The sequence below is a fragment of the Dioscorea cayenensis genome, chromosome 17, assembly GCF_009730915.1.
Source record: "Dioscorea cayenensis subsp. rotundata cultivar TDr96_F1 chromosome 17, TDr96_F1_v2_PseudoChromosome.rev07_lg8_w22 25.fasta, whole genome shotgun sequence".
Classification (NCBI taxonomy): domain Eukaryota; kingdom Viridiplantae; phylum Streptophyta; class Magnoliopsida; order Dioscoreales; family Dioscoreaceae; genus Dioscorea; species Dioscorea cayenensis.
The window spans coordinates 21914626-21930590 of NC_052487.1; the positions used below are offsets into that span (position 1 = coordinate 21914626).

The window sequence follows — 15965 nt, forward strand, 5'->3', positions numbered from 1 at the left end:
TTTATAGGATTCTAAAATGGTTTCTGTGGAATTTATTACAAAGAAATTTTTTTATAGGAATTTTATTTTATAAGATTTAAAAATGATTTGTGGAATTTATTAAAAAAAAAATTCTTAAGGAATGATATTTGGAGAGGAAAAAGAATTCCTTTTTATTTTGATGGTGTGCAGAGGATTATTTTTTATTTTTTATTTTTTGTGTGTGCCTTTTTTAAGTATAATATTTAAAAATTGTAAAAAAAAATTATTTTCTAATTACATATAATCCTCTATAAATTTTTTATATTTATTATTTTGAAAATAATTTGTTTTGTAGTTTATATTTTTTTTATAGAGTTATATATGTGTGTGTGTGTGTATATATATGTGTGAAAAGTATGAGCTCAAAAAGAAAAAAATAAAAAAGTTGGAGCTACTTTCTGCTATAACTATTAAAAGTTATTTAAATTTAAATTACAAAGTTTTACTTAATCAATATAAATTTATTATTATTATTATTATTATTTTTATTTTATTTTATTTTTTTTTTTTGAAAAAGTGGATAAACCACCTGTGTTACTAGAAAAGAGATTTTTATTCTTTATAAAATTTTTAAAGAAAAGGAGGATAAATTTTCAATTAGTAAAGAAAAAATTAAACAACTTTTTTTTAAAAAAAAATAAAAAATTTTCATATAAAATAATTTTAACACATTCTATCAAACTAAACAACACAAACTTAATCCAAAGTTATCAACTTAACCATTAAGGTATGTACAATATCCATGATACACATGGATTAGACATACAAATCATACTCTTGGTCTTGGTTTACCTTACATCTACATAGAAAGAAACAAGAGAATTGAAATAAGAACAGAACCCATTATGAACAGCGAACACACACCCATTTAAAAAAAATATATATATATATAAAAAAAGGAGGGAACATTTGGATCAAGTAACCTTGCATTGAAAACAGTTTGTACTTTGACAATGAACACACAAATTAAACCAAGCCTTCCCAATCTCAACACAGAAATCAAGACTTGGTTCATGTAACCTTGCATGATTATCTTCTAACTATATAATACATTGCTGCTTCATGAACATAACCTCCACATACAGCATGTTTCATTGGATTAATCCAGCATCACTGACCTAGGCTGAATGTATTGTTTAGTGACATGACAAACCTGCATTAGTCAATACAAAACTATAGATGCTGCCATCTAGCATAATTTGCAGCATGCAGATTAGTTTCAACTTTACACAATGAAAACAGACCACTTATTCCAATGCTACCACTAACTCCAGCTACACAAAGCATAGTCCATCTCCAGTTATTAAGGTAGGTGTAGAATCATCAGGCAAACATTACTTTCAGATAAAAGAAGTTACTATTGTACCTTCAGTAACTTCACATTCACAAATACTCTGCATGTGCTGCCCTTTTCTAGGGGAAAAAAATAAGTGAGCATCCACAGTAATATGCCCAAGGCATGCATCTGGTGTTGTTACTGCCACATCAAACAAACTGCAAAAATATTAGTGAAAAATTCAAATAAGGTTGTAGTTATGAGGAGATGATATGATGGTATTTACCTCAACATGATGAGAGCAATACCTATGTAACAATTTTCTTTTAGCGTTTATTGCTGTAAGGGGTGAGAGGAGGAAAGGATGGCACAGATTTCAATATAAATTTGCGGCCACTCTTTACAGCAGGTGAAGTAGTTGAGCCTGTCTCATGCAAACATTTGGCTGGTGGAGATACCCGCTTCTTATTAGGTGAACTAGCTGTTACAGCCTTGGCAGGAGAACTAGTGTCTTTCAGAACATCTGGTGTATCATCATCAACGTTACAATGCAATCCACTGCCAGAGTCTGGTTCAATAATTAACTTGCCATCACCAAACCGCGGTAGAGGAGTGACAGGAGAACTGCGCCAACGGAGACCAGCTGATAAGTGACAGCTTCCATGAAACAATTTGGTTTGCAAACCTCTGCGTTCTCTTACACTTGTTATAGCTGCAGAACCAGTAACGGATGGTGAAGGATTTGACATAGGACTAACGTCACATATATCTGAAAACCTGTCCCATCTGGGTGAGAATGGGTCAACTTTGGCAGCACTTCCACCATTTAAACCCTGATCACAAGGTGCCAAAGAAAGAGTGTCTTCCCTTGATTTTACTAAAGAATTATCACCCTTTGGAGAACTTGGGGACTCATTGTATGATAATAATGCAGATGAACCGGATTCTGGTGATGGATAATAGCTGACAGGAGGCTGAGCTTTAGGCACATCATTTTCACTGCCACAAAATTCATTAAGTACGGAAATTTGTGAGACAGATAATGACACACATTTTGTAAATTGTTATTGGGTGTAACAAATGAAGAAAAGCAAAAGGTTGTCACGGGACCATACTCTGAAGTCTGAAATAAAGGAGTTAGAGGAGAAAGGCGTGAGACACAACCCTCAGCAGCTGATAGACCCTTTCTTATCTTTACACCCAACTTCTCACAGGATGAATCACTCTCCAAGTCAGCCTCCGTAAGCTTTTTGTTTTTCATCTCTCTTTGTAAGAATTTGTATTCCATCTCTGTGACCTCACAGGATCCTGTCACAAAAGAAGCATGGATTCTTTAGGTAGAAGACAAGGGAAAGCAAAAATTGCTTGAGATTGGGCTAAGGTACATGTTTTTAAAGAAAAGAGCTTCAAGCTAAAACAACTAAACAAACAGGTACAAGATCACACACCCACCAGCATCAATGCAGCACCATCCCCACACACCAACCTACCCACACTTCTTTTCTGGCCATCTCAGAATTTAACCAGTTATTTTCCCAAAGTACGCATCCGTTGGCATGTTACGTCTTTGACAAAAATAACCTTTACGTTTTTTCATAGCATAAGACAAGCAAGGGTTTCAAGAAGCTATCAGATAATGAAAACTACCACCAATTTTATTCAAAGGCCAAGGTTGAACACCATTTAAGCTTGGATAATTTTTATTTAGTTTAAGAAGTTTCAGAATGTTATATAGAATGTAACAATTATACTTCCACCAGGCAATGAAAACTGTTCATTTCACAAAATTTGGTCATCAATACAACAGGTTAAAATCACAGTCCAGCATTAGAGTCTAGAAAGTTGCACTTACCAAAGGATTCAAAAACATGCAGAGGCACATAAGAAGAAAGATAAGTACATATCTCATTGGCCTCACATATGTAACCATCTTCAAAGTTGTAACTAATGAATAAACATCAAACATTTTCCTTCTATTCCTAGCATGACCCAGTAGTTTCAAACTCCTTTGAGCTCTTGAAGGGGACATGCTCAGAAAAGTTCTTTTAAGGCTTTTGGAAAATATGATCCATAAACAATATTCAAACCAAAGTATCATCATTGATAGGCAAATTTGTATGGCGTTGCAAAACACTAGTACTAGCTCAATGCATATCAAACTGTGAAGTAATCTTATTGTCAGCCAGCTCACTGGAGACAGTGACAACTGGAATTGCTTCATCATTTATTAAACCTAATACAAAAATAATACTAGTGCATAAAAGGCAAAATTATAGAGGGTTTCTAGAAGTTACCATCCTTTCTGCCAAAAGTATTCTTACAACCTTCACATCTGCATCCGAGTGAGCATCCAACACCAACCTGCAGGTCAGCGCAGAAAAAAAACTGAGGATAATTTCTCTGCCAAGAGAAACAATATAAATATAGTATAACGGATGTGCCATTGAATGTTTACGGACCTGGTAGCATTCACAGTATTTCTTCAAGCACTGAGACTTCTTGCAGTTACATCCTCTTTTATGTCGGGCAGAAGTTGGTGTTATATGTTTACTCTCCTGAATAATGTGAAAATCATGAGTCTCTACCACTAGGCGAAGGAGGCAACACAAAGAAAAACTGAAAGCCATACCCCACTATCCTTTTGTGGCTCAGTGACACGCAGGACAACTTTGGGAGCAAATGCTAGGGGATTACGAGTCTCTATCTGTTGTCTAGTTTCTTGAACCTTCTCCTGATGTTCAGGTTTATTAAAGCATCCTTGGCAAGCACAATCCTCAGAACAAAGTGTTCCAGCAGCAAAACAGTCACAGTACCTGCAAATGGCAAAAGAATAAACTGAGAATAAAATTCGAGATCTGAGGGAAGTGTAATATACCTCCATGCTCGACTGAAAATGCAACTTACAGCTTCAAGCATTTTGATCTCTTACAGTGGCAGCGCTTGGATCCATCATTGTCAGATGATTTCTTCCTGGACAGCACCATGCCAAGTTCAACTTACAAAGAACAAAGTCCAACATGTAAGAGGAGCTTCGTATGAAGTGCAACCAACAAGCTTACCTTTTCTTTTTGGGACTCGTCTGAGTCAACTCTTTTGAACTGCAAGCATCTTCTGAAGGACCAATTTTTGCATCATGAGGTTTGACATCAAGTGCAGATGGTTCAATTTCTTGATTTTCTTGCAAATCTACCCTACTGTTTTCCACAGAAGAATAGGATAAAGAATTATTGAAACGCGAAATTGGTTTTATTGAAGGATAAGGGCTTATAGTCCTTGAAGAGCATGTGTAATTTGATTGCTGCAAACCAATCTTGTGGACACCAGAAACTGATTTGTCAATAGATACTTCCAAATCGTTTTCCCGACATTGCATGTTTATATTGAAACTTTTTGGTGCAGAACCTCCAATACTATTCAAATGCAAGCCAATGCCTGAAGGTGTAGGTGCTATCAAAGAGGAGCTTCCCTCAGAACGGAAAGATTGATCTTGTGCCCCAATATCTACTTTTGACCTCCTGCATGCAGAGAGTGACAACTTGCATAAAGCATTTCCAGAACAATCGACTAATTGGGTCAGCTGCTCTTTGCTGGGGAGCGGAGCTGAGTCTGCACATGCATTGTCCAAATCAATAGAAGTTCCTGGAGACTCTGAATCACAAATGGCACTTGTGAAGCTTGGATAGCTCTCTTTCCATCCAATGTGATTATCAAAACCTTCAAATTGTAGACGTTTGCGCATAGCACGCTGATGCTGAGCACTCTCCTACATTAAAAACAGTCAGTAATAACAAAGGAAAAAACAGTAGTACGTATGGAATTCCACACGCGCTTGGATTCTTCAATTTTACATATCCTTTGAGCATAACAACAATACAAATTTCAGGCTTAAATTGATATTTTCTTTATCTTCATTAGCAGAATAACCTCATACATTGGCAGCATTTTATTAAAAAAAATGTAGTCTCTCAGAAGAAAATGATGGCCTCACCAAGAAGATACAGCATTAGGCCATCAGCATTGATAAGCTATATGATATAGACACTCTATTTATACTTTGTCAACCTCTAGAATGTTTTCAGGTATTGAAAGTTTGAGTTAGAATGAAAGCATTAAAATAATTTGCTCAGCAAGTTCTGTTATACCAGATACAATAACGGGAAAACAATAACAACTAAGTTTGGCTTGGAGTTAATATGGAACAGAAGACATGCTCGTAATAAGTAGTTTAACCCAGAGTATAGCTCATCTTATTTGTAGAAAAGGAAAACTCCAATGTGTAATAAACACAATTGATCCCATTGCAATCAAGGTGCATATTTCATTAAATCAGCAAATTAGATAAACTGGTAAAGAGGAGGCCTCCTCTCAAACACACTAGAAAAAGTACCTAAGATATAAGCCATCTAGCTATTTTCCAAGAGCTACATATGCAAGACATACATATGACAGGGTTTCATTTCACCTCTTGACCATATCCAACTTTGTCATCAGCAGATGATAGAGTGGAAAGCATCTAAGGGAAAATGATAAAGGTAAAGAAAGAAGCTCCTCTCAAACACAGAAGAAAATAAAAAAAAAAGTATCTGAGATATAAATTGTCTAACTCTTTGCTATGACCTACATATCCAAGGCAGACAATATGGTGGGATTGTGTTTTACCTCCTGATCATATGTAACTTTGTCATCAGTATATGTGTCAGGTCTAACTCCTGAATCATCTTGTTGATCATGTTCCTGATTATCTGGAATAGATTCTGCTAGCACCTGGGGGGTAAAACCACAATCTGGCCATTGCCCATTCTGCACATGGCGCAGGTTAACATCCCCCACTGCTTCCGAACAAACGCTTGAAGGCGCATGGTCTTGTTTTCCAGAATCCACTCTGCTCCAATCCTTATCATCTGGCATGAGAGAGAGACGATCTGCACAACTCGGACCCACAAAATCTAGTCCATGGCAAGGACTTGAAGCTGGATCTGTGGCCAAATCAGGATCAATTTGATCATCATTAGCAGTGACCACTTTTTCCAGCTGCTTCTCATGTGATCTTTTCCTTAAATTCAGAATTTCTTTAGTTTGTTTAAAACCACTTTTTATTTCAGTATGATTTATATTCCCAGATGATCTCTCTTTGAGTATATCCCCTTCAGCATGATCTAATGAGGTCAAATTTTCAGAAACATCCATTTTTAAGCCTTCAATGGTGTTGAGAGGACGGAAATCTGTAGTGTCTTCTTCCAAGATTGCAGATTTACCAAGTATCACACATTGGCTGCCATCAGAAACAGCCATGAGCTTACCAGGAGGTTGTATCTGTCGAAGATTTTCCTTCTTACAATCCTTCTGTGTCTCATTGTAGTCAGTCAGTTTAATTCGAGGCACTTGAACAGGGTCATCACAAGCTTCTATAGGGTCAGCCAGGAACTCATCCACGCAAGTGGAAGGACTGCTGAAAGGGTCTTGGGAAGGACCATCCTTGTTGCTCTCTTTTTGACTACAAGGTATCAACTGGGTCATTGATTGTAAGCAAGATGATCCAGAAATATCTGTATTTTCTGGGAACACTGTATCATTAAGTGCAAACAAAGGGAACTTCTCTGCACCAGAAAAGGCTTGTTTTTGGAATCTGGTTAAGAGCCACAAAATTAAATAGGAAAAGTGGAAAATGTATAATCTGTCAGCTTAAAACATCCACCTCCCTAATGAACAAATACCAAGAAGATGAATACCTTTTTGAAAGGTCCCTCTTCCTTGGGAAGTTGATGTGCGGTGAAGTGAAAACAGGTTGAGGTGAGGGGACACCAAGATCAGTATGAAGAGCATTCCGAACACAGATTGCATTTATGGGGGACAAACTGCTAACAAAGCTAGAAAAGGGAGACTCCTGCCGAGGGGAATTAAAAGGAAACAACATTATTACCAAACAAAATAAGTAAATGCGACACCTCAAAGGCTTTTGTATTCTGGGTAAGGGAATGGTATGACAAAAGGATCAACAATGTTAACAACAAAGAAGCCCAGAAATTTATCTATATACAGTAAAAGGTTCAAAATCATGATCCCACAATGTTTTCTAGAGTTGCCATAGTCTACCCATTGTCAGAAATAAATAAATAACCCTGTTGATTACAAAACAGGACTGTTGTAATAATAATATTCAACTATGCGTAAGATCAACTACCAAATTCATTGCATTCTGAAGGTACTGTGAATGATAGTCCAAAATAATTGATGAATTCCCATGACTAGTTAGAGAACTCAAGAAATTGTCAAAAGAAAAATTCGAAGTACAAACCATGTACCTTTCATTGATTGAAATACTAAGAAATATAACTAAAAAGGGTTAGCATTAGTTCCATTGTTGAAACATATGCCACAAAATAAAATCTTTGACTGATAACATATGGAAATTTCCCCTTGAATAAACATACAATAAAAAAAGAAAGTGTTCTCACTCCTAGGATATGGGACAATAGCATCAGAACTAAAATTATACCAATTTGCATGAAATTCAAAAGGAATATGAAACCAAACTCCCCTTTTTAAAGTATAACCAGAACCAGTAAAATCCTGTATCTAGTAAGACCACTCTAAATCACCAAGCAGTACAACCAATTTATCAAAACTCAACCTGAGATCACAGAGATACACACTCCAGCATTTCCAAGAACTGAGAAAAAACCCTAACTTTGAAATTAGCTGAAAGTCAAGCTAAAGCAATCAAACGCTCCATATCAAGCCCTCCTCCGTGATCTCACACGCAAAACCCCAAAGATAGCTAGAAATTAAAAATATATATATCAAGCTAAAATCGAAGCATCAAACTTTCTGAGAAACCCACTCAAACAACCATCAAACACCATCAGATCGTCACAAGAATCACAGCGCATCAGATCTCTCGAAAAACAGGGCAAAAAGGGAATTTGTGGGTCAAAAACCACGGCGCAAAAGAGCAAACAGAAGCGATCGAGTGAAGAGAACCATACCTGAGCCGGAGGAGAAGCAGGCCCAGGTTTGGAGCTCGGAGGAGAAGCCATGGTTTCCAACTGAAACCCTAGTCCACACTCCCCCAAATTCTAATTTCTATATATTTTTTACCCTTTTTTTGTTTTTCTCTATTAATCCTCTGAAGATAAACAGATTAAAACCTCTGCGAGCGGGAATCATAAAATACCGAAACTACCCTTCCTTAGCAGGCTTGACAGGCTGAAACCCTCAAAGCCCATTATATAGGCCTATTATGAAAACCATCGATATTATTAACTATTTAAATATATATATATATATATTTATATATATTATTTGACAAAGGTGACTACCTCTGCTGCAAGTGTCAAGGGATAAGTAGTTACGGTTATGCACCGATTATAATAGTTTATTTAAAGATTTATTAACTTGGTTAAACATCACATGGTACGATTAGAGTCCTATCATATACACGTTCAGAAGATATTTTAAGACAAAATTGAATTAATAAATTTCCGCAATTCTAGAGAGACGGACAAAGACATCCTCCTGTATTGGATTATTAAACAGTGAATAAATATTATTATATTATCTATACAGTATTCAATAGTATATGCACAGTACTATAATAATATTATCAAAGGATTTGATTTTGGGTAGTGATTGTTTATATATATATATATATATAAATAGTTTTGCTTGATCTCAAAATCATAATAATAATAATAATAAATAAAATGATAATTAAAAGGGTGACTTTTCCTCTAAAGAATAAATGAAGTCCTGCGGAATAGTAATGAATGGCAAACAGTTTGTTCATTAGAAAAACCATAACCAGAACACACATCATAACAGACTAACAGTGCAACACAAAGAAGTAAAAAAGGAAAAATCAATGCTAATAAATGAAGACAGCTACCAAGCATTAAATCACAACAAGCTCCATTAAAAATTATGGGTAGAAAAAATCACCAAAGTCACCAACAATGTGAAGATGTTTGTGAGAAACAAAGCAATGGTTCATGATTTCTTGTATGTATGTATGTATGTATGTATGTCTTGAAGCATGACACATTCATCTTATTAATTTCAGTAGTATACTTTAAAACAAAGATTTGATTTCAATGATTGGCCTATTTAAAACCAGTTAATATCTTCATAATATTATTCATCTTTCATTTTCCAATCTCTGTTCTCATAATCTATTGAACCTCATCTGTGTGTGTAAAATCAATATGGTTAAAGAAAACAAGAACAAAACTAGAACAGGATGAAAATTAGAGAAACCTCTCCATGTTTCATCACCAAAAGAGAGTTCAAGGAAATATATATATATATATATAATTGTAATATTTAAAAATAACAAAAGAACATAAGATTCAAGTTTTCTTATGAAGATCAAGCTTGAGCCTGTTAAAAAAAAAAAGGAACTCTGAACCAAACCGATTTTGCTTATTTCCTTATTTTATAAACAAACAAACATTAATCCAAAGTTAAGGAGCATTTATGTACTTTTTTTCTCTCAAAAGAAATAAAAAGTTAAAATAAAAAGAAAAGCATGAATGAGTTTTGCTTTATTAAGGCTTTTAACCAGTTCTATTCATGATTAACTGGTTAAAAGGTTTGATTCAAAGGGATTATTAAAAAGCTAAAAAAGAGGTATCCAATGCCTTGTAATAATAATATAATATATATATATATATATATATATATATATATATGAATATGTGTGAAAACTTTGAGTAGAAGTGTATTCATTGATCATGTAATTATAATCACTTCAAAGCTTTCTTGAGACCAGTTCCTTAGTTTTTTAAGTGCTTTTGTGGATGTTTTCTAGCTTTAGCACACTCATTGAAACACTAGATAAAGTTAATCAGTTGATTAAATAAGTAATTAATCAACAAAAGCATAATTAAGCTAACATAAATATAACAGAATCTCTAATGAAGAAACACAAAGAGAAGAGACAGCAGACTTCTCCAGATTAAGACAAATTCCAAGCAACAAAAGGACAATAATGAAGAAGACCACAACAAAATAATAATGGGACATGAACTTTAGAAAACAAAACAAAACAAAACGCCAAAAACTTATAACAACAGCATTGAAACTATTAGAGAAAAGAGAAGCTAAGTTGGAAGCTTATAATTAACTAGTCATAGCCTGAAACATTATTACTAGTTGTAGTAACTACTCCGTATGTTGCAAAGTACAAGTGTGTCACTCTTTAAACAAGCAGTTTGAAGGCTTCTTCTATCAGAACAGGCCTGAACTTAATCACATCAAGCTTGATATTTTGTTTCAACTAAACATGATTTAATTGCCTTCCGTCCTAGTTTATAAATTGAATCAGGGTTCTCTATCACCGGGTGATCTTCCGGGCATTCCTCCATTAGCCTTTGATCAGCTATGCCTGCAGCTGAGCAACTGGGAGTGAACCAGCAGGCCACTGGTTGGCAGGTTTTAAGGGTAGAGTGTACATACAGAGGCCCGGTTTCTGGTTTCCCTCGCTCGTCAAACTGGCGTGGCTAGTCCTGGTCTGACAACACTGATCATATAAATTGCCATCAAAGCTTAGCATTTGCAAATTTGACAACGTGCTCTTATTTGAAACTTTCATGATCTAACAGTTTCTGTAGAATAGCCTGAACAAAGCAAACACAAATGTGTTAATCAAGTGGTAACAAGAATAACAAATCTCAGAACAAAGTACGATGAGTTAATCATTTGCATCAACATATTTGTGAGAGCTCAACATGTATAGCTTCAACTACATAGCTCAAACCACTGACACCAAAATACAAAATTAATGATAGGCACATTTATATGGCACATGCAATAAAAAAATTTTGACTAGTCATGAGGATAAGATTTTAGTGCTTTTCAGTGCAAACAGATCACTGAATTAGGATCAAAGAGATGAGATGAAGCAACTCACAGGGCATGAGGTGTTAGACTTCAGCCCATGGCAGAGCTCAGAGAAGGATACAAGAAGTTTCACAGGGCGGCATTCATTGGAAAGATGACGTCCCTTGCCATCAACAAAGCAAATTAGCTCTTGCTCTAACAAGTGTTCGTAAGCCTGCAGCATACAATTTGGTGAATTCATGAATTTTCAAATATCTTTCGAGTTATATCTTGTATTAAGGATCTTATACACACTCGTGAACAGACAGTTCGACCATAATGGTCAGAGGTCTTATATGCTTCATGTATAGCCTTATATTCTGTCAAACAAAAAAGCAAAGAATATCAGTGGGGCATGTTCTTCAGAAAGCAAAGAATATTATGAAGAAATGATTAAAAAGAGAACCTTTTAGTATGGAATTGAAATTGTATGTGTTTTGTTCTTTTGTCTCTAATCTGTTCATGCACACCAAAATATAAAGCTCCAAAACTGAAGCATCTGCAGAACCAATTTCAGATAATAATGAGCCATACAAACAGAAATTAGAACATACGCCTTATATCTAAGAAACTACTCCTAAATGTTTTTCTACTTCAAAATCTAAACTATTCTAGCAACTAGTAGCAGGGTACATGGACTATGTAAACAAGGTAAATTTGCTAGGAGCTAAGACTTTTAGTTAATCACCATTAGGGAAGACTTGTTCCACATAAAACAATTCCTATAATATCTACACATATGAAGGGCTTCACTCATGATTTTTTCTTGGGATAAAAGAGTTTTGCCTGAAGACCTCTAGCACTATGGTGATAAAAAACAATATAGGTCTTCCTGAGAGCTTCAAAACATTATGCACTTAACACTTGGTCTAAACCAAAGCTGGCAAGGACAAACAACTAAACCAAAAGAGTAAAATAATATAAAGTCTAGTTAATATAGATTTTAAGCAGAAGGAAGAAGGGTGCTCATTGTTAAGTGACTAACCTTTCACAATATCAAGTTTTGGTTGCTTCTGGAAGCAGAGAATAGCACTCTTGAAGTTTTGCAGTGTTAACAGTCCAGAGGCTAAATCCATATATGACACAGCTTGATACCTAGAACTCGATTGATATAAAAAATTCAGAACAAAGCTGACAACAAAGAAGAAGAATGGCCATTGAAGATACTTCTAACAAATGTTTAACCACTCACAGAAATCTCAGGATGTTGCCAATGGTTCCATCAACATTAGACAATGAGTTCAGAGCTTCATTGAACTTTTTGTCACCTAAAATAATCTGCAACCATGTCAAGGGCCAATTCACAAATTTCAATGCAGGCAGAACTTTTGGACAGAAGAGTCTACAATTGATAATTTTACTTAGCAACAACAAGAAACATATTTCAAGTCCTCTATTCGATGCAGGAACAAATGGGCCAGCATGCAGGGTAATTCAAGCCTCTAAACATTCAATCAGACTATATCAATCAAGAACATGACCACTGGGACCCTCACAATTTTTTAGAATAAGAGCTTCTCTGGTTATATAAGCTCTGAACCATCATTATATTGTTGCAAATTGGTCAAACCATTTTTCTAGGGCTCAAAGAAAAAGCAGCTTCATTGTTTCAAACGTCACAAGTATACCATCACCAAAAGGATACTTTGACCCTTGAGTTGAATTCTTTAACATAGTTTGAAGAAAAAGATGAGTCTTCCGGCAAGTACAGCGCATGGTTCAAGAACCTGCGTTCCAGGTAGGAAATGAGGCTCAAGCAATTTATGAGTTGATATATATATATGTATATGCAGGCAGGCATAAGAACACCCACACTTTCAGATCTTCTGTTGTAAGAGGAATGAACAAAAGCTTCCTATGTGAGAACCGGGATCTCACCCTCTTTTCTAAGAGTTGGTCTGCATCCTGAAAAATAAAGAATTTGCTCATTTAAGGCAATAGAAGGCAAGACATATACATTAAATAATGTTCAAGGAAAATTAGGCATACCACTCAACAATAATGCCATATGGAATTTTATTTTAAACAGCTTAATTGATTTCAGTAAAGTGTTAGCATGACCGATGATAGTAATAAGAAGAGCCCCCACCTAATCCAATATTGTACAAGAGAAGTATAAAGTGGTCAGATAATAGATTCTCATGCGCACTCAAGAATATGAAAGTGATCTGGTGTTTTGCTTTGCTTCAAAACATCAAAGATCATTATTATTACCTCTTGCTGCTTAGCACTTGTATGTGTATCCTCTCACCTGGATGAGGTCTAGGGGGTATAAACAAAACCTATGACCTATCTGTTCCATTATTTTCAAGACCTATACATTCCATTAATATGCAGACCTTTCCGTTCTGTTAAATTTACAGAAAACTCTAATAGTACATAACAAGAAGGTAAACCTCAACATGAATAAAGGAAAGCCGCATACCAAGCGACAGCTAACACCAATCGCAACAGCCTGTGAGCTCAGAGTTTGCATCGCATCTAGCAGGCTGTACAGCAACCTTTGCTTCCCCTGAAAACATTGACATGCTGCCATAAGATCAAGGAAAACAATGACCTATTTTACCATCGTTTCATATAATATATTGCATAAAAGATATAAATATAAATTATGTAAACTGTGAATACGTCAATAATAGTTTCATAAAATCCTGCACAGATGATACCATCTAGCTTTACTGTTTATTATCTATGTTGTAAAACTAACCTCAAATAATGTTATGATATTTCCAAAATGATTGAATATAAGGATAACAGGGGGCTTGCTAAGGCATACCTGTGCGAAGAGGTCAAACTCATCTAGCAAAAAAATTAGGGTCTTGTGAGCTAATCCACATTCTCTATCAGTAAACATAAAAGTCATAAAATAAATTAAAATGTAAAGGATATGAAACTAGACATGAAATTGTAAAGGGAATAATAGTTAATGCCAAACAACATACACCGTTACCTCAGCATGTCCAACATGAACTGCGAGTTATCATCAGATGAGGCCTGACAAAGGATTAATAACAAGAGAAGGCTGAGATAATTTCTTGATACAAAGTAAAAGTCACACCTAACTCAAAAAAATAATAAACAAAAAGGAGCATATACCATTTTTGAGAATAGCAGCTGATGCTCCAAGCATAATTGCCTTGCAATTTCCTTGATAACCAACAGAATGACCAAGTAAAAAAGGTTATTAAAGGAAAACAAAAAAGATGATGAAATCCAAAAGTAAATTCATGAAACAATAAGCGAATTACAAGCCTCAATAACATGAATAATGTGAGAAACGTTAAAGAGAGGGCAGAGGGACAGGATAAGCAATGAAAAAGCGGTTTTTAACTTACTACTTGAAATTTCAAAATTTCTTGTTACACTCTCATTTTACAAATTACCTAAACACATTTCTTTTGCTTTGCCTTCTCTTTTGATGCTCGAATTACTACTCAGAAACTTAAAAATTATGAGCTTTTTGAAATGAATGGTAATGATCATTTTAAGATTTATAACCAAGTCAATAAAAGCAAGTCCACATATAGTCCTAGTCATATAACCAAAAGAAAAAGAGGAACGGATTTTTTGCTTCCATCTCATTCTTAAAAAAAAACACAAACATCAAGAGAAAAAGAGTATATTTGCAGATCCCACCTTAAGACCGCAGTTGTCATCACTGTGCAGCAGGCCATTCAATCTGATCTGAAACACATTTTGCCATTATCGAATTTCAACTACTCCACTCAAAAGAACAAAAATATCTATTGAAAAGAACAAAGTTTACAAAACAAATGGTATTATCTACCAAATAAATGGGAGAAGTCAATACCACAGAGAGCATATCTGGATAGTCAGCACTCAAATCTGCAAGAACAAGCTCCACCACCTGCAAGGCAGGAATAGATTTGTAAAGGAAAAACTTAACTAAGGCCATCCTAGAAGTTAGATTCCTCAAAATCCTATTCAGAGCAAAGGTTTACAGATATTTTCCCGGAACCACGGGGGCCTAAGAGAAGGACAGAGTTGTTGCAGCCCTCAGCAATGGAAGTGGAGATCAGGAACTTCAACTTGCTGTCAATTTTAGTGGTGATTTGCTATTTAGGTAAATTTAGGTCTGTATAACTGGAAATTGCTAGTAAAAGCAAGGGAAATCTACAGAATAAATGCAGGATTGACAAGGAGTGCAAACCTATAGTTGCTATCCGGAGAAGATTTGAAGACACCATGAGCGAAGCTCTGATCCCGTAGCCTGCTTCGAAGCAGCGCTAGCGCTTTCTCAGCCATTGATGATTTCTGGAGCAACTAGCACTATCAACCCATTTAACTTCTAAATTTCTAAAAACTCAATCGCAATTACGCTGCTTAGTTGAAATCCTAAATAAATCGAAAAGTTCAAACTTTTCAGTGAAAACAATGATGTCCAAGAACGGGAACAAAACGATCTGATTCTCACTTCGAAATTAGCCTAAACACTCGCTAAATCGATCAAATACCTCACATCAAGCCCTCCACCTTCACGATCTCACACGCAGAAAAACAAAGATTACAGCGAAAAATAAAAATAAAAAATCCCAGCAAGACGAAGAGCTAAACACGATCAGATCATTGCACAGGCGATAAGATCTCTCGAAAAACGCGGAAAAAGAGAAATCGGGGACCAAAACAGACGGCGCAAAAGAGCTAGGAAAAGGAATCGAGCAAAGAGAAATACACCTGAGCTGAAGGAGAAGCAGGCGCAAGCTTGAAGCTCGAAGAAGAAGCCATGGATTTGGAACCGAAACCCTAATCCACACCTCTGAGGTTGACGCTG

The 15965-nt window shown here is 35.6% G+C and overlaps 2 protein-coding genes across 4 annotated transcripts; both read right to left on the minus strand.

Annotated features, from left to right (window-relative positions):
* Nucleotides 1-928: 928 nt before the first annotated feature.
* LOC120280653 lies at nucleotides 929-8411 on the minus strand. 3 transcript variants are annotated; one of them, XM_039287560.1, is made up of 11 exons: nucleotides 8284-8411; nucleotides 7027-7181; nucleotides 5957-6923; nucleotides 4357-5060; nucleotides 4202-4267; nucleotides 3927-4110; nucleotides 3757-3852; nucleotides 3592-3658; nucleotides 2413-2605; nucleotides 1606-2296; nucleotides 929-1515 (listed from the first exon to the last, which is right to left on the minus strand). In XM_039287560.1, the coding sequence occupies exons 1-10, from the start codon at nucleotides 8332-8334 to the stop codon at nucleotides 1624-1626; spliced, it is 3156 nt and encodes a 1051-aa protein (XP_039143494.1). In that variant the 5' UTR covers nucleotides 8335-8411; the 3' UTR covers nucleotides 929-1515; nucleotides 1606-1623. The 3 variants fall into 3 exon arrangements, with proteins under 3 accessions (XP_039143494.1, XP_039143493.1, XP_039143492.1); XM_039287559.1 differs by having other exon boundaries at nucleotides 929-1498; nucleotides 1584-2296; XM_039287558.1 differs by having other exon boundaries at nucleotides 1584-2296.
* Nucleotides 8412-10296: 1885 nt separating this feature from the next.
* Nucleotides 10297-15965, minus strand: LOC120280178 (origin of replication complex subunit 4). Its single transcript, XM_039286926.1, has 17 exons — nucleotides 15869-15965; nucleotides 15345-15448; nucleotides 15136-15226; nucleotides 14985-15041; nucleotides 14810-14857; nucleotides 14270-14320; nucleotides 14124-14167; nucleotides 13950-14013; nucleotides 13599-13685; nucleotides 12987-13078; nucleotides 12819-12900; nucleotides 12366-12451; nucleotides 12159-12268; nucleotides 11580-11672; nucleotides 11429-11493; nucleotides 11205-11348; nucleotides 10297-10911 (listed from the first exon to the last, which is right to left on the minus strand). Exons 1-17 carry the CDS (start codon nucleotides 15917-15919, stop codon nucleotides 10870-10872), a joined length of 1311 nt encoding a protein of 436 aa, XP_039142860.1. The 5' UTR covers nucleotides 15920-15965; the 3' UTR covers nucleotides 10297-10869.

Coding starts and splice junctions, on each gene's coding strand:
- LOC120280653 (XM_039287560.1), bottom strand. CDS start 8,334: ATGGCTTCTCCTCCGAGCTCCAAACCTGGGCCTGCTTCTCCTCCGGCT. Junction 3,853..3,926: donor AGCCACAAAAGGATAGTGGG/GTATGGCTTTCA, acceptor CACATTATTCAG/GAGAGTAAACATATAACACC. Junction 2,297..2,412: donor CCTTTATTTCAGACTTCAGA/GTATGGTCCCGT, acceptor ATTTTGTGGCAG/TGAAAATGATGTGCCTAAAG.
- LOC120280178 (XM_039286926.1), bottom strand. CDS start 15,919: ATGGCTTCTTCTTCGAGCTTCAAGCTTGCGCCTGCTTCTCCTTCAGCT. Junction 15,042..15,135: donor GTGGTTCCGGGAAAATATCT/GTAAACCTTTGC, acceptor CCTGCCTTGCAG/GTGGTGGAGCTTGTTCTTGC. Junction 14,168..14,269: donor AGCTGCTATTCTCAAAAATG/GTATATGCTCCT, acceptor ATCCTTTGTCAG/GCCTCATCTGATGATAACTC.